This window comes from Platalea leucorodia (assembly GCF_965183815.1).
Source record: "Platalea leucorodia genome assembly, chromosome: 5".
Lineage (NCBI taxonomy): Eukaryota > Metazoa > Chordata > Aves > Pelecaniformes > Threskiornithidae > Platalea > Platalea leucorodia.
In genome coordinates, this window is record NC_138827.1 from 56,388,953 (window position 1) to 56,416,402 (window position 27,450).

The 27,450-nt window shown below is 37.8% G+C and overlaps 1 protein-coding gene across 2 annotated transcripts in view; it reads right to left on the reverse strand.

Moving 5' to 3' along the window:
- BRINP3 (BMP/retinoic acid inducible neural specific 3) overlaps positions 1 to 27,044 on the reverse strand; it is a gene marked incomplete at both ends in the record, with an annotated part of 205,626 nt that extends 178,582 nt beyond the window's left edge. The window contains one exon of one of the 2 annotated variants that reach the window (XM_082314485.1): positions 26,809 to 27,044. In XM_082314485.1, the coding sequence (XP_082170611.1) occupies positions 26,809 to 27,044 (236 nt within the window). The remainder of the gene's footprint in view (positions 1 to 26,808) is intronic. The other variant, XM_082314486.1, reaches the window with a different exon arrangement.
- Between the last annotated feature and the right edge of the window lie 406 nt (positions 27,045 to 27,450).

Consider the following 27,450-nt stretch of genomic DNA (forward strand, 5'->3'; position numbering starts at 1 on the left):
TCAAAGGAGCTTTCCAGTTCCCTGAATAACCCAAAGTCTCTTCTCCTAAAGCACAAGGTCTGTACTCTGCTATTCTCTGTCTTTATTCCTCTCCAGATCCTGAATATCACTATTTCATGATCACTATAGCCACAAATTCTCACATTGCTATACAGTACTTTCTTATTAGTTACCAACAGATCTATCTGCAGTCATGTCTGTTGATCCATCCAGTACCTGTATCAAGTAGTTATCCCTGATGACCTCCAAAAGCCTCCTTGGCTGCTTGTGTCCTACCGTGTTGGCAGATGTCAGGAAGGTTCAAGTACCCCATGAAAACCAGGGTCTGTGGTCCAGAGGTGTCCTCGAGTTGCCTAAGGAAGGCTTCATCCACTTCCTCACCCTGACCAGGAGGTCTGTAACATACTGCCGCTGCAACGTCACCCTTGCTCACCTCTCCTCTGACCCTGACCCATAAGCTGCTGTCCATTCTATAGCAGAGCTCCGACATCTGAGCTACTCCTCAACATAGAGGCAAATGACCTCCTTGTTGTCCCTTCCTGTTTTTCCTGACGAGCTTCTGTAGGGTGCTGGTGGCAAGGTGTTGACAGTGGGGGGATGCAGGGTGGCCTCTGTGGGAGGACTCTTGGGCTGACCCATACCAGACACAGGTGGTTCCAGCTGGTTCTAGCTGCCTCCAGCAGACCCACTGCAGGACACAGATGAGCTCATCAACCAAGTGGGTGAAAAAACATGTAAGAAAGGGAAAAAAAGTCTGGACAGGTGGGGGAGTAAGGGAAAGAAAGGGAGAAACAAGACTGTGAATACCAAGGTCAGAGAAGGAGAGGGAGGACATGCTCCAGGTGCCAGAGCAGACATTCCCCTGCAGCTCATGGTGAAGACCGTGGTGATGCAGATTGTTCCGCTGCAGCACATGGAGGACCGTGGTGGAGCAGATATCCACACTGCAGACCTTGGAGGACCTCACACCAGAGCAGATGTGCTCTGAAGGAAGCTGTGGTTGGTGGAGAGCTGACCCGAGAAGGGAAAAAGTGTGAGGAGGAAGGAGTGTCAGAGAGGAACTGTTCTGGACTGACTGTAACTCCCCGTTCCCCATCCCCCTGCACTGCCTGGGGGGAAGGAAGTAGAAAAGTTGTGAATGCAGGAGTGAATGTGAGACTGGGAAAAGGAGGGGAAGGCGGTGAGGTGGGGAAAGGTGTTGGTTTTGAAAGGGTTAAAGCCAAGATAGACAAAGCCACTGCATCAAAATGCCTCCTGAAAGCCTAGGGGCAAGGAGTATATTTAAATATCTTAGTCACTTAACTAAACAAAAGAAAGGCCTTTGTGATTTAGGGAGTAGTTAGAATGGTTGTAAGATAAGGGGGCTCCAGGATAACCCCATCTCAGACAACTGGGCATTGGGAGAACAAATACATGGAAGATAGGAGGTCACAAAAGAATGACCACAGCCTTGAAGGACACCGTTTACGTGATCCTCGGACTGAGTTTGCGCAGAAGCAAAGGTCAATCAGCGAACACAGTGAAGAAGACTACGAGCCTTCATCTGAAGACCCCCAAAGACCACCTGAAGACTACCATGGGAGAGGACTGCACATGCAGATCGGACATTTGCATATGTTAATAAGTTCCAGGAAACCTCTTGTTTATGTAAATGATTTCTCGGAAATCCTGTGAATGTGTAGGATTTTATAGTATATAATCTCTGAAAGTCCACCGAATCAGTGGAGCACTTATGGTGGAGACTCCCCAGTGCTGCCCAGCGCTGCAATAAAGAATACCTGCTTAACAGTAACTTCGTTGCTATTGAGTTTCATTTCAGGGACTCTCTGAATACTCCGTTTCTCCCTTGGGGGGATTCAGACTGTGAGGAGAAGCATCCGTGAATTTTTGTATCAGTTTAGTTTTTTGGGTTCTCTTTCTCAGCATCCAAATCTATTTTAAGTGGTAAGAAATTAAATTAATTTTCCCCCAGCTGAGTCTCTTTTGCCCATGGTAGCAACTGGTAAGTGATCTCCCTGTCTTTATCTCAACCACAGGCTTTTTTTGTCTTATTTTCTCCCCCTGTCCTGTTGAGGTGGGAGAGTGAGAGAACAGCTGGCTGGGCATCTGGTCCTTAGTCACGGTTAACCCACCACAGCTTGAATCTATTCATCACAATACTGCAGTTGTATGAGCTGTCCCACCCTGTCTCCATTATTCCAATAATGATGTAGCTCTGTGACTGCTCTTTGAGCTCCAGCTCATCCTATTCATTTGCCAGGCCACATGTTTTTGTGTACACACCCTTGAGGCAAGTGCCTCTTTGTTCTTGTGCCTACCATACTGCACTCTTTTTTCTCCAACCCAGTCCTGCATTTCCTCTTTTGATTTTGGTTCATTATATCTCAATAGCGGTAGTTATCCCATAGGGGAAGCCACATAGACAAGTAATATTTTGCACCCTTTGTTAAACGATGGGAATATAAGCAAAGATGCTCTGGTCAGAAGTATTCTGTAGCCATAATTTGGAACCTTTGCAACATCTCTGCAGGCTTGATTTCTTCTAAAGAGCAAAAAATGCCAAAGACTTCCCTAACACAGAGATTAACATATTCCTCTTCCAGGTTGTTCAGCATACTATTCAGGTTTCAGCAGGAGACAAAATAAGCAGAAATATGTATGATTCTGCCAAGCCTTTGATTGCATGTGTTAGCCAAAGTGATAGAATGGAATCTCATTTTAGGGAGTGCCACAGTTTCTTTAAGATTCATTTGACTGCAGATACATCTAAAATGAAGTGCTATAATAAAGTAAAACTGTATATTATAGCAGCTATTGCATAGGATAACTTAACAGTAGTGCACGCAAGACTGTTGCCCTAAGAACATGCACACAAAAAAAGGAGAATCATTTGGCAACATTATTTACCCAAGTTGAAGAAACCTTTCTATGACCTTAAGGAATTTCACTAATTATGAATCATTTCCCAAACAGTGACTTCTGGGCACAAACCTTGTTAATTGGTGGTTTTATTTATTGTGACTTTATTTATTACTTTTATTGAAAGGTAAATGGTTGAAATGAAAATATCTGCAATAAAACGTTCATCTGTAATGGTGTCCATTTTAGTGGGTGGCCTCTATACTTTGCTTTCTTGAAGAGACAGAAAATCCTAAAACCAGCAAGATTTTATTTGCAATCTGCAAGAACTTTGCTTTTGTTTTTAAATATGTATATAGTGCTTCATCTGTTTGGGGTTTTTTCCAGGTTTTGTTTGGGAGGTTTTGTGAGTTTTGCAGACTTTTTAATGGATTTTGTTTGTTTTATTTTTAACAATAATATGACAAAAGACCTTTGTTCTACAGTTAACTACTACTGTTTCCCCTTTTTTTTTCCCCCATGTCTCCACCTTCTTTCTTTGCTTCTGACCAGACCAGGAGGGAGAGAGGAGAAGGGCATGATGAAACAGCAATTTTGTGAAGTGGTACCAGGGGTTCAATGAACACATAAAAAGCTCAACATGGTTCTGGAATATATAAACATTTTGTACTTTTTGTACAAGAAAGAAAAAAGCTTATTTTAGAATTGTAGAATCATAGAATCATTGAATGTTTTAGGTTGGAAGGGACCTTTAAAGTTCATCTAATCTACCCCCCTGCCATGGGCAGGGACGTTCTACTTTGAAATAGAGACAACACAATGAAATTGAAATGCAGTTTTTCATTATGAAAAAGATGGACTGCAGAATTTTTTCACATTTTAGTGTATGAAATAATTTTCCAGATACAATTCTAATTTGAGTACAGTGTACTTCCCCAAAATAATATTTAAAATATATATATTTACTGCGAGGGAGGGAGGGAGGGAAGGAAGGAAGGAAGGAAGGAAGGAAGGAAGGAAGGAAGGAAGGAAGGAAGGAAGGAAGGAAGGAAGGAAGGAAGGAAGGAAGGAAGGAAGGAAGGAAGGAAGGAAAAGAGGGAGGGAGGGAGGGAGGAAGGAAAAGAAGGAGGGAGGGAAGTCTAGCTCTATCTAGCAACTTAGGTAGACTAGACTAGACTAGAGTAGTTCAGCTGGAAGAGGACTACAGCGATCATCTAGTCCAACTGCCTGACCACTTCCGGGCTGACCAAAAGTTAAAGCATCCTATTAAGGGCATTGTCCAAATGCCTCTTAAACACTAACAGGCATGGGGCACTAACCACATCTTTAAGGCAGGCCTGTTCCAGTGTTTGACCACCCTCTCAGTAAAGAAATGTTTCCTAATGTCAAGTCTGAACCTCCCCTGGCACAGCTTTGAGCCATTCCCATGCATCCTGTCACTGGATACCAGGGAGAAGAGATCAGCACCTCCCTCTCCACTTCCCCTCCTCAGGAAGCTGTAGAAAGCAATGAGGTCACCCCACAGGTAAACCGTTATTCTGGATTTGGATATATTCAAAGGATGATTTACTTTATTTAGGCATAACTATACCAAGGTGAAAATTAGATTTTCAGCAGCATGAGAGTTATCACTTTTCCCAGAACTGAAAGATTGCATGAGTAACTGTCTCAAATGAAAGCCTTTATCAGAGACTCACATGAAAAGCAGTCAGAAAACACTAACTCCAACATGTCATGCTGATGTCATACTGACAATGAGGAAATGGAAAAATGAGTATGCAGGTCATATAAAATAATTTTCAAAGTATTTGTGTTTTTTTCTTCCCAAATATCACCATAATTACCTCATTCCCAGTAACTATGGGAAAGATTATAGCACTGAGTAGTGCTAATACTGACTTGTGCAATAACAGTCAGAGAAAGTGTGTTAATATTTCAACATTACAAAGACTTAATTGCAAAATGCTTTCTTAAAATGAAGGAAACTTTCAGCATTTCATATTTCATTGATATAAAACTTTAGAAAGAAAAAGGAAGAGCTTGAATGTTATTTTTTCATTTTCTGTCTAGATATTAATATAAGGGGTTATTTGATTGGTGTGATTTTTTTTATTCTTAAAGAAACCAAAGTGTAGGAGTTTTACAAAATGAAAATCTGAACTAAAACAAAGAGGTAGATGATTGTTCTCCCCAGAGGGTAGATGAAATTAGGATTTTAATTACTTTTTGATCAGAATTGTGGCTACTTCCCACAATCTAAATCTCTACAGAATCACAAAACATCTTTTATATATCTGTTCACTTTTGCAAGTCATTACACCATATAAAGTTCACACATTTTGATGTTTTTATAATGAAGCAGATGATAGTTCCAGAAACTACCACGAAGAGCTATGGAAAAAATATTTAGGAGAGATTTATGTTTAGATCACGCAGAAGTATTTAGTCCTTGACAACTCAATGGGTGCCTAAATGAAATTCAAATGCTAAAAATAATTTTGAGATAATTCTTAAGTGCTTTCAAAATTAAATCTTGTGAACTTTAAATGATACTGAGCTTCTGTGCTTCAGATGGTGAACTGTTATTTAGCTGCACCATCTAGATCATTAATAAAAGTGCTTAAAACTGCAGTAAATGATCTTTGTTTGTGGTTACTGCTGAATCAGAACTGCTGCTTTTTGACATGGCATGAGACCAGTGAAAATTGCATTACCATTGCCAGAGCTATAACTGTTTCTGAGAATATACAAAAAATTTCAAGAAACAGCATTTCCACAGGCTGTTCGTCTGACACGTTCTACAAGCACTAATCTAACTTTCAGGAGAGGTAAACATATTGAAATTAAAAACACAAGTAAATATTAGGTAGCTGTGGATAGGACAAGTTGTGGTGTTAGGAAGTGGCATCTTTTGTCCAATAAGGCCCTAAGAGGCACATTATAGGAGATGCTTCCATTCTGAAAAAGACCGTTGGATTAGCTCTCTCTGCTAAAAGCTAGTTTTGTAAAGAAACTGAAGTGATAAGAAGCAGACAGGAAAAAAGATTGTTTTAACAGAGAAGATATAGATGGAAAACCAAAGGCTGTCTAGGATCTAACTTGGCCTTTGACCTGTTGTTGCTAAGAGGTTTGTGAGATTTGTAGCATATGTGACTAGGAAAGGCCAGACGGGCAAGCAAATCTATAAGCTGTGCTCAAAGGGGTCCCTCTGCTCAACGTACTCTATTTTCACCCAAGGTCTGCAGTTTGAAAGAGATGCTCACTAATTGGAGTAATAGTCTCAACAGCTTTTTAATTACATAGGCCAACACACCAGAATTATTTAAGAATTTTTTCTTTCCCCTCCAAGGATACCTGAGACCACTCCAAAACAGTCAAATATAGATATAAATAACAGAATACTAGTAGGTGAGAAAGGAGCCCCAAAGCCCTGAAGAAATTCTGCACAGTTTGTCTTATAGACATGCTAGTGTCTTCCTAACAACTTGGCTTCAATTTCAATTTTCTTTCTCCCAGCACCAAGTACCATATGCTAACTGTTACAGCAAAATGACACTTATCCCAGAAGTCTGCAACAGAGATGCTATATTTAAATTCAACTGTTAAGTGAAAGTATGTTTTATAAAAACTCTAGGAAGCTGTATCCAGATGGTTACAGAGAACAATCTATATGTAGGGATTTTGGGGAGGATAACAGGTTACAGCAGAATCACTTCTGAATTTGGGGTTATCATCTAGTGGGTATTCCCTTTCCCTTTAGGTAGAATTAAAAACATTGCATAACGCAGTGTTTGGCATACATCATCTTGACTATTTTGGCAGCAATAAATTTTTAATAAACTTGGTTTCTTTGGGATTTTCTGTAACTCTTTCTGCCTGCATATTATCAGTCTCAACTTCTTACTTGAAATTAACCTAATGAACAAAAGAGAAATGTTAATACATTTATTTCAGCATTTTGTCAGTATAACTTTACTTTTAAATGGCAGAAAGACACTGGGGGAAAGATCTTTAACTTTTGGAATTATCAGCACTGAATATTTGACATTCTGAAATAGATCATCTCTAGCATTAGAGTCTGTTCCATAAAGGGAGAGATGGCAGTCAGGGAGCTGATTATGTTTTTCAGATTTCCAAAGCAAATGTCAGTCCTGACAATACCTAAAGCAGTTCAACAAAGCTGCGACATTGGCACAGAGTACATGTCTTCAGCTTTTGGAGGAAATGCTTTAGAGTAGCAGAGAGTATTTATGAATTAATGTTAAAGAGTTCCTTAGTCTGGCTAATGACTGACTATGCCTTGCAAAACAGTTTCAGAGATTGAGAACAGCCCACCACAGGAAAATGTGCAGTTTGACAGTTCACTCTTTAGATAAGTGAGATATCTGAACTCCAGCCTTATGCTACTGATATGACATCGTGTATTGTTTCATGTATGACATCGTCTGTTTTAAAACAAATAGATGAAACAGATCAACACAGTGAATCAACACTATTTTCTGAAATACTTCCAGAACAGTAACTTCCCAAAGTAAGCTCACATGTCTGCTGGTTTTGTTTTCTCCTGTTCCTAATTACTCAGGTAGACCATCATAAACTATGAGTTCACATCTTTCAAGAGCAATTAATTTATAATTCTAGCTGTTCAAATGTGGGGTATGCCATCAGGAACAATAATAAACAGGAATCCTCCTACTTTCTTCCGCATCTGACACTGGGTCAAGACACGTCTTTGCAAGTAAATCAATAAGGTTACTGTCAGTGCCATTGTCAGAAGCCAACCCCAACAGTTCAGAAGCCTAGGAAAGGTGGAGGGAAATGTTATCCCCTAATTCCATAACAAAAGGTGGTTAATGGCAACACCGAAAGTAACATGCTAGAAATTTATGAGAGAATAGTTTTTTTGGTTTTAGCTGAGTGATATAATGTCACTCACTGCCACAACAGGTAGCAAAAATTACTCAAGGCAGGATGACATAAGCTATATAAAATGATGATACACCAATACAGTTCATATTATGCAAAAATATACAGTAAAAATAATTTTCAGTTCAATGACAGATTTCTTATCTGAGCTTGTCACCTGTAAATTTTTCCCCAATTCTGTTTGAAGACCTCTTAATTTCATTATTCTATATAAATGCTGTTGTTCTGCAAACTCCTTTTGTGCTCCATAATCTTCAAATCCATAATACTAGGTCACCTCCTGTAAGTAATACATACCTATTTATAGAACTCCTCTACCCCACAAAACCATCAAGGTTTCCTCCTGACAGACTGAACTTTTTTCTTTCATTTTTGTAGCCTCACATGATTATTTATTTTGTTCCTCTATCATTCTCTGTCCCAAAGTTTTTGCAGTCAGGATCTGAACCTACTAATCCAAAACACTAGGCATAATCTTGTTAAACATATCAACTGTTTCCATGAATTTAATGTGTTAGACCACTAATGACAGTGGAACCATCCTAGTTATTAATCTGAAAACTGATGAGCCATCTTCTTCAGTACAGCTCTTGCCCTTCTTAGGTACTTAAATAAACAAATGTCACACCAAGGACTAAAGTCTTTTGAAAATATGAGGCTCTTTTGAGAATCTGGTTCTGAATGCTAATGCTAATCTGTATAAAAATTTCAACAACGATTGACTAGTGAGAACAAAATAGTACTTAAACAGCATATTTAATTTATACGGCATTAGCTTGAATGATACTCAGAGACCATCAAAGACAGAACATATCTGTATCATGAGGAATTAAGCAAAATTGGAACTTCAGCTGAATGAAATTTAATTCAATGAGCAACATAGTTAGGATAACAAAATATTCTATGCAGCAAGTTTACTCATCCTCTTAACTTTATTTGTGTAACCTGAAATTGGATCCCAAAGAAATGCAAAGTTTTTCAGATTGCTGAGGTCTGAATCTTTATCTTTGCCTGCAGACTATTTGTATTAATCTACTTTTCTTTGAAGTACAGAGCTGTTAAAATGTTAAGGCTCATTTAAAATGTGGCTATATTTCTATCAATGGACCCAGATAGTTGAATTATAGATTTTAATTATGCTTTTTATACTTTGGAGATGCTTACTTAGAAATATGTGTAACAAAACTATGCAATTAAAGAGCCTTTATTGCTGCTGATCAGTGAATTGTGTCTATATTGATAGCAAGAGATGGCTTAGTATATAGAACAATTTACATGGCCCACTTTTTATCAGTGATTAATATGAAACTCAGAGTCAGCTTTGTTCCTCTACTTTTATTAGTATTTTGTCATGAAATCAAAGCAGATCAAAAGATGTGAAAATATGAAAAGCCTTATGCTCTAAGAGTGAGATACAAGAATTTTTCAAATTTGGGTAGCAGCCATCCTAAAAAATCAGTTAAATACATAACCGGAAAATTAGAAATTATGCGTACAATTTTATCTGTTATACATCCGACATTTCTGGCTAACTTTTCCAGTTTAGTAAAAGCAGAGTAGGACAGTTGCCATCATGCAATATTCAATCACTTTTCCCAACAAACCAATGCATGAATAAAAGCCCCCTCACCAACTGAAAGTGTTGCAGCTATAGTTAGCATGGCGTCAAGACTGTGAATCTTTAAACAGAAAAGGCAATGCCAATTATAGCTGCAGCAGGGAACCTTCTTCTGCAGTCCATTGCATGCTGCAGCTATGGGATGTCTATGGCTCTGGGGAAAAAAAAAAAAGAAAAAAAAAAGTGGGAACAAACATTGCAGTAAAATGGTACAGGTGAACTCCATTTGCTTTTCAGGGTATTACTGGATAGCAAGGAGTGTGTTACTCTATGCTTTGCCAGATTTTGAAAAAAATATCTTGTACCATTGAATACCCCTGGCAATAGAGTAGAAAGATACAGAATAAAGCTAATCCTTTCACAAATACCACCAACTTGATAAGATTTACGCAGCAGAAATGACATGAGTATATTAAATAAGACCAGGAAATAGGAGATGTTCATAACAGACTGTTGTATTCTTTCCCAAAATTGCTAATTTTAGCTTATCAGCATAAAAAAATGGTTGAAAACAGAAATTACTACCAACTGCTTCAGAGGAAACACAGTGTGTGTGTCTAACATCCTATCTGCCTCAAAACAGGTTCCAAAATCTGCACACACATACTCACACATATTCTCTAAGTTTTATTTCTTTTGAGTAAAAAGTTATTTATATCATTGAATTCAGTGAAACCGGTGGTTTAGAATATTATTTGGTGTGAAAAAGGTGTTCAAACAACCTGGAAAGACCTTAGAGAAATGTAACAAACCAGAAGAATTTAACTGCTTAGTGGTAGGTATTAAAGAGCACTGCATTATGCAGCATTTGTACCTGCTCCATCCTATGTCATTATGATTTTGCACTATGATGTTTGGACCAACATAATTGGGACTAAACTTCCCCTCTGATACACAAATCACTTTCCAATGTTTCAGTTTCCTATGTAGAGTATTTCAGTTTCTAGCACACTATGGATGGTCCATAGAACAACAGGATGAGAACTGCAACCAAAATTAAAAAGCATTGGACAGTTTTTTCCTCTATATTCAGGTTTAATTTGGGAGAGGCATTAGGCCTCTTAGCTATTGGTGTTTATAATTGTTCCTAGGAAAAAAAGTAATCTAAGAAAATCAGAGTCATTTGGGGTGGCGGTTGGGGGTGAGAAGCAAATTCTTGACAGTCTCTGATACCTTGGATGTAGAAATAAATTCTTGTTTGCTTACAAGTTTGAATTTAAGTTTTCATTTAAAATTTAAAAGTTGAATTTAAGTTTTCATTTAAGTTTTTATTTAAAAATATAAAATTTTCATTTAATTGGCCATTGGCTGGCCATTAAGTATTTTGGCGGAAAATTATTGATGGCTCAGTAACTAGTGGGGTAGCTATCATATTTATGTACTGCATTCATTAGTAGATGAAGATCTCATAAAAAGTAAATGTGTAGTCCTTGAAGATATTAGTTGTGAAGGCCACCTTCTGCTTCTGCCCGTGAGGAGTGTGACCATTCCCCATTTTACAGCACGAGAATTAAATCTCCATACCACTGTTCCAAATTCCACCATTTGTTATCAGTTATAAAACCATCTTTCTTTATGTCAGAAAGGAGTTAAATAAATCCAAAATTCTAATCCTTTTGCTGGATTAGTCTCAGCATCAAGTCCACAGTGAATAAGTTTATACTTTTATTTATTTTCCTCTGTGTATGCTTGTCTATTCACAATGAAGATCACCATGCCATTTCATACTAGTCTAAACCCATACATTTCTGTAGTCAGTCAGTTCAGACCCTTTGCTTTAACTACAAATGGATTACTTCACCTGCACTAGTGAGTTTACTATCCCAGAAGACTAATTTACAGGTAACTCCATGTCATTTTTGCATGACATTTTTACAGAGATAGTGTGGTCCCTGATTAGCAGGACCTAGTAACAGCCAAAGGGTAAATAACTAGGGGGCTTTGCATCTGTAATGTGAAGTCTTTAATTTTGCTCCATTATTGTGTTTCAGCATTGATTAAAAAGTATTACCTACCCTTGTGGCAGGAGAATAATTTAATGATTTTTTTTCAGCAAAGCACAAAAAATAACTGTATTTCATTCTAAGCTATATGCTGTGAGCCACCTTGCACTGAACATTTAGCTAAGACCCAACAGGTAAGCCACTCAATGACATATCTTATGAAATTATAAACTGACAAGAACTATATTGATTAATAGGTTAAGGTGCAGAGGAAAACTGTTCATGTTGTCTGATTGCCTGAATGGTGAAAGCCACACAGCTTCTCGCATTCATTCTTAGAATCATAGAATCATTGAATGGTTTGGGTTGGAAGGGTTCTTTAAAGATCATCTAGTTCCAACCCACCTGACTTGGGCAGGAACATCTTCCACTAGAGCAGGTTTCTCAAAGTCCCATCCAACCTGACCTTGAACACTTCCAGGGAAGGAACATCCACAACTTCTCTGGGAAAATTGTTTCAGTGTCTCACCACTCTCATCATAAAAAAATTATTCCTTATATCTAATATAAATCTACCCTCTTTTTCTTTAAAACCATTCCTCATTGTCCTGTCACTACAGGCTTTGGTAAAAAGTCTCTCACCATCTTTCTTATAAACCCCCTTTATATATTGACAGGCCACAATAGGGTGTCCCTGGAGCCTTCTCTTCTCCAGGCTGAAAACCCCAGCTCTTTCAGCCTTTCCTCATAGAAGAGGTACTCTGTCCCTCCGATCATTTTTGTGGCCTTCCTCTGGACCAGCTCTAACAGGTCCACGTCTTTCTTGTGCTGAGGGCTCCAGAGCTGGATGCAGTACTGCAGGTGGGGTCTCACAAGAGCAGAGTAGAGGGGCAGAATCACCTGTTGCTTTGATCTGGTAAGAACGAATAACTCAGTGAATGTTAGATGTCCCAGCAGCAACACCGGGTGTAATAGTGGCATCCTTCCACAACAAAATACTAAAATATAATATGGATTTTCAATGTAATATCCAATGCCCAAAACTTAAAAAAAAAAACACTTTTACGAGACATAAACCTGTTCTTACTATGTTGTATCAGTCATATATGCCCTGTGTACTTTGTGGTCTACTTCTATGAACTGTTTATAGTGCTGTTAGAAACCTCCATGCACCATAGGTCATTAGACAACCTCTAATGATGAGCACGCATTAAATCCATGTTCCATTTCTATAATTAAAAACAAATGTATTGGGGGGGGGGGGGGGGGGAGTTGCTGAAATTGAGAACTGTGTATTTTAAAAAATTAAGTTCAGACTATGTTGCCATGACATTTCTTGTCAAGAATGCAAATGTCCCAGCTCCTGGAAAGTTAAATACATACTACCTGCCATGGAGTTAATCCTTCCCTATTATAAAACAGGGACACATGTAACCTGTAGATCAAATACATTTTGCAATGTGCCCTGCTGTTCTTGGCCCTCAGTTGTCTAAGTGTCCTTCACAAAAGTAGGGAGTACAATGGGACTCTGGAGATGGGACATGGTCCTGAATTTCCTCCTACAAATCTGGCCACGAAGAGCCAGCTTGCATCACCTTCTAGATGTCAGTTGAGGCCTAAGTTCCTGTCCTACTAGCTCAAAATCTCACCTCAGTAAGCTGGAGCAATTTCAAGTCAGTGGCATTAGTGATCCTTATTAGTCAAGAATGCAACCTTTCTCTTTTAGGCTGATTCAAGATTTGATTTATCCTGGTTTCTTAAAAACTGGAGGCTATGTGACTACGTTTTAATAGTAGATATAAGTGGCTATATCTCTTCCAAATAATTTTGTAACTCACTGTCCAACTTCAAACAAATTTCACCGATTTTTAGACAAGTTAAACCATAAATCACTTTAAAATTATTTTCATATTTTATGACCATAAGTGGGCAAAATAATGTGATCACAAAGACACACCTGAAAACGACACCACAGAGCTGAATGTGAATGCAAAAGAATGACACTCTTATAAATGCCTTGACTGCAAGATAAGCTCCAGTCAGACCCAGCCATCAACCAGAAGACAGAAAGCTGCAGGAAAACAATCTGTATTCATTCTGGCACTCAAAGAACAGCTGTTTCCCTGTAATTACCCTGTGGGTATTAAGCTCAAGCTACTTTCCTCTTGCGCTGCACTCAGCAGATAGTGTTAGCAGGCAATCATTCCAGTGGCCTTTCCACACCTGGGATTGTTACCATGATTTTCCTTTGTTTTCTGGCTTTAAGTGATGTTACATGCCAGACTAGCACCTTCTGAAATTAGTTTTATGAGCACATTTCAGGATGATCTCACACCAAAAGAGAGAAGAAAACCACAAGCCTTTTTTCACTACAGGTCAGAAACGCAGGTTTCACAAGGATAAAACCGCTTCATATTGGGTACATATTCAGGCACAGCTTTCATCCACAAATTCATTCGATAATGTGTAACTGGACCTCCCTCTGTTTCCCCCCACCCTCTCTCTCAAAAGTTCTGCTCCCTGTCTGAATTCTGAGATAGAGCTACCAAGTTTACTTAAGTAAAATGGACTTTTTTCTACTGTTTTATTCCAAATACTGTGACAGAACCTGTACTTCTCAGGGAGACATGAATATTGAGTCATGTCTATCAATCATACGTGGGAATTTCCAAAGATTCAAACTGAATTAGAAACTGGAGTTGTGTGACCTCAGCTTTTGTTGTGTAAAAACTTGCCAAATGTCACTTTGTACTAGCATAAATACCAAATGAAGACTGTTTTATTGCTGCCAACAATGATATAAAGTCCTGCAAACCCACTTGTGGTTTGGAATTCTCATGTTTTAACTGTGAAGACAAGAGAAATAGAGTGAAATAAGTGTGACTTGTATATAAAATTTTGTCTCACAATAAATATAGAATAGGTACATGGAGACATTTTTAAAAGTAGAAGCACATTTATTTTTGTTATATTTTAATGTCTTAGTTCACAAACCTTTTAAGTTTAAACTTTAATGTTAATTGTCTTTTAATTCCAATAAATTACTATGGTTAAAATTCCTTTTTAAGTTATTCATATTCTATCAATCTCATTGTCTGGGAAAACAACTATCACACTAAAAATTTTTTTTATCTCTTTGTTTGTTTAGTTTTTGTTTTTATCTCTTTGTTTGTTTGTTTTGTCTCTCATAACAGAAAGGGTGAGTGTCAGGGGACTTAATATATTGTACTGATAGCTAACACTCCTTGATGGTTTTGGTACCAAGGACATGCATACCCAAGTCACACAGAACTTCAATGTCAGAACCAGGAAACAAGCACACATTTGCTTGTGCTCATCCAGGCCAAAGAGACAGCAGTAAAAATAGACATAACCATTACTTCTTTAGGCAAAATTCTAAATAAACAGATGGACCTTCAAAGTCAACCATATGAGAAATAGTTTTACTACATGGAAAAGCAAATTTCAGAAGCAAATGAAATAAAACTGTCTTTCAGATACTATTCAATCCCTGACACCAAAAAAGGTGTCTAATCAGGAAAGCAGTCCTTGAGAAAATTAGCAATGAAACAGAGGCTGGTGAGCCTTTTAAGAGGCATATGAAAGAACTGATCAGGATCCAGTTTTTGTGTTGTACTCACATGCCATAACTTGGGCACGCAGCTTGGTCACTGAACTCCGCACAAAATTCTTTCAGATTCCTTGAAAGTTGTAAGTTATGCACAACTTGTAATATTTTTCAAACAGATACATTGACAGGTCTTATCAGAGAGTTCACTGTCCAAGCATAAGCACATATTGGATCCACAAGTGAAGATACAGGTGGAAAATCTATGGCATATGGATTTCATATGACATTATCACATAAGGAATCTGTGGAAAACTGGAAGTTAAATACAGAACTTCTGTACCCCCATGCATGCATATATATTTTTTCTGCACACACATAGAAAAAATATATCCTGTCAAGGCTAATTTCATTAACTATATCCAGAATCATATGGAAAGATAGAGAAAAAAAATGGAACAAAGTCATAATAGCCCCTGTAGGAAACAGAAGGTTCATGTTAATGTGTTTCAGTTACAGATTCTCAGATGTCTTTTACTGTAGCCACAGCTAAAGTCTAATGTAAGTAACATAATCTAGAGCTGACCAAAAGTATGGGAAAAGGCAGCAAGATAGAATCATAGAATCATAGAACCATTCAGGTTGGAAAAGACCTCTAAAATAATCAAGTCCAACCATTAACCAAGCAATGCCAAGTCCACCACTAAACCATGTCCCTAAGCACCACATCCACACGCCTTTTAAGTACCTCTGGGGATGGGGACTCAACCACCTCCCTGGGCAGCCTGTTCCAGTGCCTGACTGCCCTTTCAGTGAAGAAGTTTTTCCTAATATCCAACCTAAACCTCCCCTGGTGCAACTTGAGGCCTTTTCCTATCGCTTGTTACCTGGGAGAAGAGACCAACCCCCACCTCCCTACAACCTCCTTTCAGGTAGTTGTAGAGAGCAATAAGGTCTCCCCTCAGCCTCCTCTTCTCCAGGCTAAACAACACCAGCTCCCTCAGCCGCTCCTCATAAGACTTGTGCTCTAGACCCTTCACCAGCTTTGTTGCTCTTCTTTGGATGCGCTCTAGCACCTCAATATCCTTCTTGTAGTGAGGGGCCCAAAACTGAACACTGTATTCGAGGTGCGGCCTCACCAGTGCTGAGTACAGGGGGGACGATCACCTCCCTAGTCCTGCTGGCCACACTCTTCCTGATACAAGCCAGGATGCCATTGGCGTTCTTGGCCACCTGAGCACACTGCTGGCTCATGTTCAGGCATCTGTTGACCAACACCCTCAGGTACTTTTCTGCCAGGCAGCTCTCCAGCCACTCTTCCCCAAGCCTGTTGCATTGCATGAGGTTGTTTTGACCCAAGTGCAGGACACAGCACTTAGCCTTGTTGAACCTCATACAATTGGCCTTGACCCATCGATCCAGCCTGTCCAGATCCCTCTGTAGAGCCTTTCTACCCTCAAGCAGATCAACACTTCCGCCGAACTTGGTGTCGTCTGCAAATTTACTGAGGGTGCACTCGATACCCTCGTCCAGATCATGGACAAAGATATTAAACGGAACTGGCCCCAACACTGAGCCCTGGGGAACACCACTTGTGACCATCCGCCAACTGTATTTAACTCCAAGATGTGACAGAATGCTTCTGACAGAGGCATTTTAATACAAGGATCTAATGAGGAAAGATCTTTTGGCATTGTCAGTGTTACAGAGAATTTCTGGACCAATTCATCAAGAAGTGTCCATAGTAAACTTCATTAATGTATTGGTCAAAGGCTCTTATTCAGACACCTGACTGTAGAAGATATAAGTTTTTCTTTCGAATAAACAGTATTCTTCTCACTGCAAAAATGTGAAGTAATAAATTCATTTATTTTCACTCATCCATATCTATACATATGTATGTATGTATATATTCACACGTATATATACACATACACACACACATATACATGTGTACATATATACACACACAAATGTATATAAACACACATGCATTCATATTCACACTGATTCACTCTGACAGTAATCACAAATATTTGGGTTCTAGAAATCAGTAATGAACAAGAATCACAGACCACATATTTTCCACTTATTCTAATTTATTGAGTCTCATAGTTTGCTATGAAAAACATCATTAGATATTTTATAAAAGAAAAATGTCAATGAACAGTTCTTTGTAACAAGAAACTTCACTACAGGTCCTTAATTTTTAATCAGTTGAATTTTTTTTATTTATTTATTTTGTATGTTTAAATATGTGAAATGTAGACAAAAGACTATTCTGTTTGTTAATGCGGGTTATCAGATTGGTTATGCTGTGTAATGTTTAGAATTTAGTTTTATTATTATAACTTATAACCAGTATTTTATGTAAATGGCTAAAGATATGGTTTAAATAAAATGCAATTACATGTAACTGAATAAAAATGTGTTGCCTCTGTTTACTTTCTATTAATAGAGCATATTTATCAGTAGGCAAAGCTGATATTGTATTTCAGTTCCTAGTAAAAATCCAATTCTACTACTAGCAGTAGGGTCAAGAACTGCAAGAATATAGTTCAGAATTATTAAAATACAAATATTTATTTTAAATTAGTCAATTGTATTTCCTCAGGTCTCAGATTCTGCTATTCTTTCAGAATATTTGGTAGAATGTCTTATGCTTTTGATTTTAAATTATACTACTCATATAAGTCAAAACCTTTATATGTGTTTTTCCCTTGAGAAATTAATATTCATTACTTAAAGCCAGATGCTCTCTCTTCTGTGCATGTGAGACCCGCATACACAACTTCTAAATTACTAGTGGGCTCTGTGTATGCAGTTTTCAGAGCTGTATATATATCAAATTGTCCGGGCACTAAAAATATCTTCTCTTCTTAAGCTGCATAAATAAAGTAGAAATTGAGAGTATCAGAAGATGAATTGAGATACGGAGCCATTAATGACCTTAAGAACACTATTATCCATAACAATCCCATTGGGATTCTAGCGAGAATTGAGCAACAAGACATTATTTTAAAGTATTGCTTTTCTTCACAAGGGTCTCTGTTGGAATGATTCTGTAGCTACACAATAAAAAATCACAGCCAGCATAATGACGAGTAAAACCCATAGACTTAATCAATTAGAGCTAGAAGACAACTAAAATTTGAATTCTAAGATATTGACCAAGACCTTAAGTTTTGTGCTATTCAGTTCTTTTCTCTATGTAAGATATAACGCGCCACCCATATAGACTTAACATATGGACAAAAAGAAACACCTGAAAGCCATTCTGTTTGGAGATGACTACTGACCTAGCAGTAGTAAGGAAAAATAACAATATACGGGTTAAAATGAAAGCAGAGAGAACTTGATTCAAGTAATAAAAAAACCTTTTTTTTTCAGTAACCAAAAGAAATCTTGATAATTGTTTTTCCCCTTTGTGAAAGTCATCAGCATTTGAAATCCCCTACATCTTGAATCCCAGTGATAATACTAGCAGGGATATTTAAACAAAAATGAAAAGGAAGGGCAAATGAAAGAACAAAGACTCAACTAACCAAAAATCTTCAAAGAATTAATGAAAAAGGCTTGATTTCATGCCTAAGATCCTGGCAGACTATCCTGCTGACTGAAGAATGACTCTATTATTAGTGTTAAACAGCTTTTATACTACTTCAGTGATTGCTTGAAACCCTTAAGTTACAGCCTCTATTATCCTATTTTTTTTAGGGCAACTTAAATGATTGATGAACTTACTAACTGAAATGATGACACACCATATTCTCTAAATAAATGTTGTTTGTTCTAGGGAAACACATGAGTAGGAGGTTTGATCTAACAATTATACTTAAAATATTAGATTTTGAAAGTGGGTATATTCTGGAAATGGATTATGGTAATGTTTACAAAAAATAAGATTCACTCTCCTCCTTACCATTTGAGTTTCCTTGGGATCTTTGATTAAATACACCAAACAAATAAGAAGAAATACAAAGAGAGATGGTCAAAACACAGACTCCTGCAATGTATTTAAAAAAAAAAAATACGGAAGGCAATCTTGGCTTCAATATTCTCTTTTGTTGCCAAGCTGAAACACGCTTGTGTTCTTGTCAAACAAACTTGCTCCTGAGAGCACTCCTAATCATGCTGACCTAGCCAGCACCGTTCCCTAGTATCCTTCCCAGCGCTAGCACTTGTTTATCTCAACAAGTGAAACTCTACCCTGGTTTTGAAACCCAGTACTTTAATACTGAACTGACAAAATACAGTGAGGGGATATGGGGTAGGTCTGACCCTCGTCAGTGGCAAAACAACTTAGAGGTTTTTGAATGGTGTGGGATTAGGCTCACTGATAAATTTCTTGTTGTTCACTGAGATTTCTTCAAGATTCTGTAGGAAGTCAGCATCTCTTAAAAATATATTGTTTCATCAGGGTCTGGTCAGGCTTTTCCCAAAACCTTCAAAGATGGACTGAGGGTTGTTGTGGATCAGTGTCAGAAGCGAGCTTGATTTCTCTCGTGCTCTTGAGTGATAACTGCTAGCCCTTTACTTACAGCAGATGACTTCTCTGTTGTGATGCCTCACATATGTAATGAAGCTGGAAAGAGAGGGACATTTGGGGAATCAGAACTCCCTGCCTCTCTTTGGTCCTTCCTGCCCACCTCTGAGCCCCTCATGTCTCTCTGCCCTTCTTCCTGGGCCACAAGTGTCCACAAGAGCTCAGACTCTTTTATCATTGCTCTTGGAGATATCATTTATCATTGCCTGTTTATCATCCCTGGAGGTATTTAAAAGATGGGTAGACGTGAGGTTTAGTGGTGGACTTGGCAGTGATAGGTTAACAGTTGGACTCAATGATCTTAAGGGTCTTTTCCAACCTTAACGATACTATGATTCTATGATTCTTACCTGGGGCAGACCTCTTGCATAACTGGGATAGTGGGGACAGACCTAAATAGGTGTCTAGTCCTTGTCTCCTGCACCTTTGGTATCTCTGGTACCCATCTGAGGGGCCCCTTAGGCTCCCAGTGCCATTGGAGGTAGCCCATGCATGGTAGCCAGTGAAAGACTCCTCCAGTTTTGTGAACATCCATTCTATGTACTTGTAAACCACTTAGAGTACTGGTAAATTAAACTAGGGTCCAGTTATAATTAATCTGAAAATATTTTTTCAAGTTTTCTGTTATGTATATGTAACTTCCCAATTTATATTATCTGTTCCTTTTTTTCTACCTTTTCACAAGCATGTACCTTCCAGAGAATCCCCTGGATAAATAGATCAAGCAACTAATATAATTTTGATAATAGGAATTGCTAATTGTAAAGCATCACTACCTGATATGCGTTTAGGCCCTAAAGATACAACAAAAATGCTTTCCTGTGAAGGAGATTTGCATTTGAAACAAAGGGCTGGAAATCAGATGATTTTGGAGAACATTTTCCAGGTATTGCTAGACCTGAAAATACAGTAATTTAAAGTTTTTATTTTGTTCAAGTGTGTACTTATGCAAGCAGTTTCACCAAAGCCAGTTATTTAACTTGTGTCATGTCTTTGTTATGCCCAGGTAACTAGACTAAGAGAGGCTGTTAAAGTGTATCACAATCAGAAATGAAACTCATTGATGCTTGTTAGATCCTGATATTCTTAACAAATGTCCTTTTTCCTGTTTTTTTTTTACTTTAATTAAACTATTATTCCACTGTAGGAAACTATTGCTGTTTGATTCCTCAGGACCAAAATCAGCATCTTTTTTGTTCTGTGTACATATACTGCCTGTAATAATGAGGCCACAGTACTGCACTACAAATATTATTTTTTCAGTGGAAATCTATCGACTTGCAATTCCAGAAACTCTCTTTGAGCTGCTCTACTCTGTTCCCAGCCTGGGAACAGAGCCACTCAATTTAGAAAGACGACTTTGTGCATTCAGTAGTCTAGCCTTTTGTAAACATTCTGAGAATGATGAGGCATCCAATTACTGTACCTTTTATCCACCAGGTTGAATGGAAAATTCCCTAAAGCAAGCTGACCAATTATAATGCAGGCCAGAAGCAATTTACTGATACAGTGAATTTCTGGAAAAGGCAGACAGAACTGTTCCTGCTATTTATTCCCTATTGATACAGCAATTGTGGAAGATAAACTTGTTTTCTCTTTGGTGCATTTATAATCCCAGTTCTCAGTTGCCCAGCAGTGACACTTTGCATGCAATTCAATGTCCAAGGAAGCAAAGGCTCTGAAGAGTTGAAGGCAACGGTTGACCAGTTTGCTAAGCTACCTGTTGAAAGCTACCTCGTTGTCACCTGTTAGAGTTACAGTTTGCTGACTACAACCTATTCCTTTCCTCTACTTCTATAGTACTAATTTGCCTCATTCCTTTCTTTGATATATCCTGTTCCACTCTTTTGTCACTACTTCCCTCACCTTCGTGGGTTTTGTATGGAATACTTTGTGTTAAGGAAACTGAGGTCCATGGCTGAGAAATGATTTCCTGTCTTAGTTTCCAAAGAAACAGTCTTATTTTAAAAAGACAACAGCTCTGATGCTTCCAGTACCAAACATGACCTTCCAAAAAATTGTCAGTGATGATGGCTTCTGGAGTGTGATCAAAGGTATAGGAAATAACAGCACCAAGAAATGCCATACCATTGTTTCCTTAGACTTTTGAAAGTTATGATGGCAGACATCCCTTTTCAGCCTTCCATTTTACTAAATATTTGTATTGGGAGAAATTGTTGAAGACATTTTATTAATTCTTCTCAATGCCTTAAAATTCCTAAATTATCAGTTCAAAGCAACCTCAAGAAGACAACAAGGAAATGTTATTCCAGACTTTACATTGGGGTGAAAATTGCAAATCAAGGCATGTTGATGTGTACACCCATAACTGAACTCCCCAGGTTTTTTATTAACAGTCTGTCAAGAGTATACATGGGTGGAGAAGTTTGGTGACAGCTGTGGGCTAAAATATGTTGATAGGGAATAAAAAACACAACTGATTTCAATGTTGACTCTACTTAATTTCACACACAAGTGTTAAAACATATTAGTGAGTATTTTACTACAGTCTTCAGTCTTGCTCACTTTACCCTATAGGTTTAATTACCAGAGGATTCGAACATATTAGGGGAACCCAATATATCCTAATACAAAATGATCTTTAATTTGATAGCATTATTTGCTAATCTTTTTTTTTTTTTTTAATTGTTAATGAACAAACACCGCCCTTTTAAAACAACCTCTACAGGAACAATCTTAAGTCACGTGAATACCATGCTGCACAGAGCTATGCACTTCTTTAGGAGATTCTCTTTTTTCCTTTTGCAGACTAGTATTCTACACTTGTTAGGGATACTTACCGCAATGGGATTTCAATGGTTACTAAAACCTAGTCCACTATCATAAGCACTGCATCTTATAACCCTTTCGCCCTATTCATAGGATTGGTAAAGTTTTGTGACTTAATATGTCCCAGAACTATTTTACTCTAATGGTTAGAAACCTTTTTTAAATTGCCAGCCTAAATGTATTCATAACCAGTTTATACCAATTTGGTTTTATGACAATGATGGCTTTTGGTTTAAATAGTTCATCTCACTGTATGACATGTATATTGACAGGAATTATATCCTCTTTCAGCTCTGTCTTTTTTTTTCCCCTAAATGTGCCAAACATTTCCGCCTTAAAAGAAAAAGCTAAGCTCTTCCTTCCCCTGATTTTTCACATCTGTTTCAGATTTTAAATCATTTTGATTGAACAAAACTACACAGTATCCCTGAGGAGATTTCCTCAGGACCTTATTTGATAGCATGAATACTTCCCTATCTCTGTAGAAATTACCTCTTCTGATACAATGTAGGTTCTTTGCATAATTTTACAATCACTCTTTCCATCCTGGTAACCTCTCATATCATTCTGTTTGGATTTAAATTCCTTTGTCTGGATAGCTGATTTACATAAGAGGCACGGTACTCCCATTGCGTATTAAATAACAAATTATAAACTAGTTTTTCCTTGCCAAAATATTTACTGATATTAACTACATGAGCTACCTTCCATAAAATACTGACACAGTATTCTCACTAATTTAGAGGTTTTCAGCAGCCATCCAGGCGCTTTCCTGGCATTTCTCTCCATAGATAAGTGGCATGTTCTGCAGGCTAGACAGGGAGATAAGGCAAAGTGTAACTTTTATCTTTAAACTATATTATGCTTAAGTTAAGACCTTTCATAAGAAATTGGGCTCAGTTAGTAAGTGTGCTCCTCAGTGCCAACCTTTGGCTTCATCTCTACAATTTATAACAGATTCATGGTCAGATGAACACTTGTTTATAGAGACCAGGGAGTGTGGATACAAAGCAGTTGGGTTTTGCCTCATTGGCATACAAACAGTTAGGGGGAAAATAGAAATGCTAGCAGAGAGTCCATATAGTCCATATAAATTTTTCTTAATTTTTTTAGTCTAAAAGTTGGACTCCATCTATTTTAAATGCAAACAGGTTATATAATTTAAGAACCGAAAAAAACCCAAGGCTACTGGACATTAAGGAAAACAATTGCCATGTCTATTTAGGTGCAACTAAACTTTAAAATCAGTCTGTCTCCTGTCATGCAAATGACAGGAATAAAACAAGTAGCACAACATTGTTTTACTCAATAGCTGAGAAATAATGACAATGTTTCCATCAAGTTTCAAGTAATCTTCATTTTAACATTTTTTGTTGTTCTCTTTAATATGTGGTTTTCCAGTTCTCTGTCCTATTATCTTGATTTTAGTCATTCTATATCTTTCATGAGCCTGTAGTACGTGACCTTGATCCCATTCGAATCAATGTCAAACAGTGGTGCAAAATAAAGGCCTTCATCTCTGGCACTTTGGTATTTACATAAATATGCATTACCCAATTTAACCAAAAGCAGAATAACATGTATTCTCTGCTTTTGAATATGATTTCAATTATAATAGGGAATGCTATTTTGAAATTTAAAAAAAAAAAAAAGAAAGTTAATGATTTAATTGAGATTTTATTTTTTTCTCTGTCATTACTGCCTCTCCTGAGACTGCCAAAGGCAGGGAAAAATAACAGGAATCAAAATACCATTCTAGTTGCTGCATAATTGTTCCATTGTTGGAAAACAAAAGTCATACAGCAGTCTCCTGCTGAAATCTCCTCCAACACATTTTAAAGTACTACATGCAGTATGTGCAACTCACTGCTCTTTTTATGTTATTTTTATTGAGACCATTTAATTCCTGTTAATTGTAAACACCTAGTCCCGGTGTTAGGTTGGTCATCCTGAGCTAGTTCCTATGGGCAGCAGTACTTGATAGGTTTTGGCAGAGAGATACAACGGGTCATCTTCTATGTATGGCTTGGATGCCATTGCTCTAGAGACATGGAAAGAGAGCTGCTACTTGTCACAGTCCCATCAGTTCTTTTGGAGCCAACTCCTTCCCCAAAAGAGAGGTATACCTTTAGGTATTCTGCAGCTACTTGCCACATTTGTGCCATTAAAAAAAAAAAAAAAAAAAAGGGAAAAAAAAGGTCTTCAGTCATCTTCTGTCTGACATGCCATGGATGTTAAAATGAAGTGTGATGACTTTCCTTCTCCTTTACTCTTAAAATGTCAGGTCTCAGGTGTGGACTTTAAGGGCTGAAGTGAAGAGCAAACAGAAAGGAGGCCTTCCTATTAGCACTGTTTGGAATGACACTTTTCTTTCTTGTTAATATGACTCAGCTGAGTCAATGCAGGCCTGTGTTTTCCCTTTCCTTACCTCTCCATTCAAATCAGGACTGTGGCCCTGAGGGATCATTTTCATTAGGTAAAAGATCGGTGAGGAAATGAACAGACCAATTAGACTACAGCCTGGGAAAGCTCATAGAAAAGCAACAGGGATTAAATTTACAGTGTGGGGTTTGTAACAAGGTCACCATGTTCTGCACTACTTACTAATGGGACCATATTTTACAAGGAAACTTTGCAGTAAGGTTTGTATTTGGAAGACTAAATTAAAAAAATGCAGCTTTTCTTTTGATTCAGGTAGCTTGCGCCTCTTTTGACTTCCCACCCCATTTCTTGAAGGGAATAGGCAGAGGATAGAAATAAGCACAAGAAACACTTTCTGTGGGATTGTGTAAATTAAAGTCAATAGAAACCTATGCACAAATCCAAATAAGTATTAGAGATATGATCACAGATCTATAAAACTTAACAATGTTTCTGTAATGATAGCTGAGAGGAGAAAAATTCTCAAAGACTTGATTGAAAGAGCTGAAATGAAATACAATTCAATCTTTCCTGGTTTTAGCAAGATAATTTTGGTTCAGTGTTGACTAATACAGAATAATAGGAATAAAATGTGCTGCCTTAGTCTCTGCATTATTGGCTTTACATTATTGGTCCTGACAGCTGGCTTTTAAAATGCAGTAAATATTGGGCAGCGCTGTTCTGTTAAGACAAGCCACTTCATCAAGCATATTTCCAAATCACACTTTATTTTCAAAATGTGTTTAATTTCTCTATATATGGCAAAGTAGCCCACTGCAAAATTGACCTGCAACAGAGTGCCCTCTACTGCATGTATTTAGGAAAGGAAAATAAAGTAAGTTCCTTAAAAATAAAGTCTTTACGAACTGAGACCAGCAGTTTTGTCACAGGCCACTGGACATGGAACTAAAGGATAGTATATACATATAGGCATATATCACTCTTACCTTCTTCTAAAGAGCTAAATACCACTAGGGAATAATGATTTTAAATAGGTATGAAATTTGCACAAACTGTTTCATGGTTTTAAATTAAATCAGCATGTGTCTGTCCATACCAAAATGGTCTGTGTTTATAGGTTGGAGAGTTATTAGGGAAGTTAACAACCTGTCCTATATTGCCCTGCTGCTACCCCTTTCTCTTTGCTACCAGGAGGGATCTATAACAACATGAAGTGAAAAAGTCTCTCTGCTTATAGATTTGTTTTCTCAGTCCTTAATCTCTCATGCTCCCTCATTTCTCCCCGTCTTTGTATTTGCCATTAGGTCACTACTATTAAACTGAACCCTCTTTTTCATTCCCATGTTCTTGATAAACCTGTTCAGTGTTACTGAGTTATACCTCTTGCAAATGACTAAGAAGATATTTCACCAGTGCTGTCTCAAAAGAGTAGAAAATGACAGGTTCAAAAGTATCATGAAAGCAATTCTACAGCAAGGCACAAATTCTCAAGCAGACCTGTATTTTTGAAGTCTTCCCTTGTTTTTTCTTTTTTCCCCTATTCAGTCTGAATTGGGCCAGCCTAATGCTGAGTTTTGTGATGAAGCAAACATCTGCAACTTCTGTAGAAATGCACAGTGGCTCTTACTGCTCAGTCCCTCAGGGATGAGAAAACTGCGTCTCAAAACACTGGTATAAACTAACATGAAACTTTTTGAGTCACTTTTGAAATGCCCTGATTTGTACAATGAAGTCCATGCTTTGCCAGCAGTATCCATGGAGCCACAATTTAATTCTTAAAGTCTCAGCTTATGTCTTGAGCCACACTGAAAGCAACTGAACTGGATCTTTCTGCATGATCAAAGGTGTTCCATGTTAGCCTTCTGCAATCAAAGATGGTGTTTGAATACCTTAGGACATTTTTTAGTATGTCACTAGGGCAGAGTAGGTAGTAAACAACAATGTTTTCCAAAGCAACATAATCAATTACCAAAATTCTTTAAACAAAATAGAAATAACACAAGCAGGCATTTCTGTAGTACACAGTGCATATATGGCCTTGCATATATTTCAGCAATGAATTTTGTGTCTATGGATTTGTTCCCACATCTGAAACTTTCCCTTAAGGAAGCCCTTGTAGATAGTTTACAACTTCTAAGGATGATATCTCTGTAATTGCTTTCCCTTTGCTTCATACCTGTAAATCTTGTATCTTGTGCTAAATCCCTGTCGACTTCTGTCCACAAAATCTGTGTATTCCTGTGAGCGATGGAAGGGTCCCTTATCAGAGAGGAGCCAGTCGAAGGGGCTTGTGGCATGCTGATCCGAAACAGCAGCAACTGCTAAAACCCAGCAATGAAGACTCAGTGCTATCCACTCCCATAGAGCCATCAGAGAGAACAATTCAGCACCAGCACTGCATCGCCATATCATGCTTCCACTGGGGACTTAGAGCCTTCATTCTCTTAGCTTTCCCTCAACACCTAGACAAAATACACAGTCAATTAGATAAGCACACACTAGGCATCCCTTGGAAGTAGAAACAAGTTTCCTTTCTTTCACCTTAAAGAGATAGTGGCCTCTACTTTATTACATTTTACATTAGCATAAACCCCACTAGGCTAGTTAACAGTGGAGTGTTTCAGTACTTCAAATGCTGTGAAACTAACGTCTTCATTAACATCACCAGTGATAATATTTACTGTTGAAGGGAAACCTTCACAAATTGTCAGGGGAGGCATTGTTGTTTTTGTTTTCCAGTAATGCTAGTCATTAATGAAAAATATGCAACACAAGAATTATTGCCTGTTAACATCAGTACAAAATCATTCAGCAATGT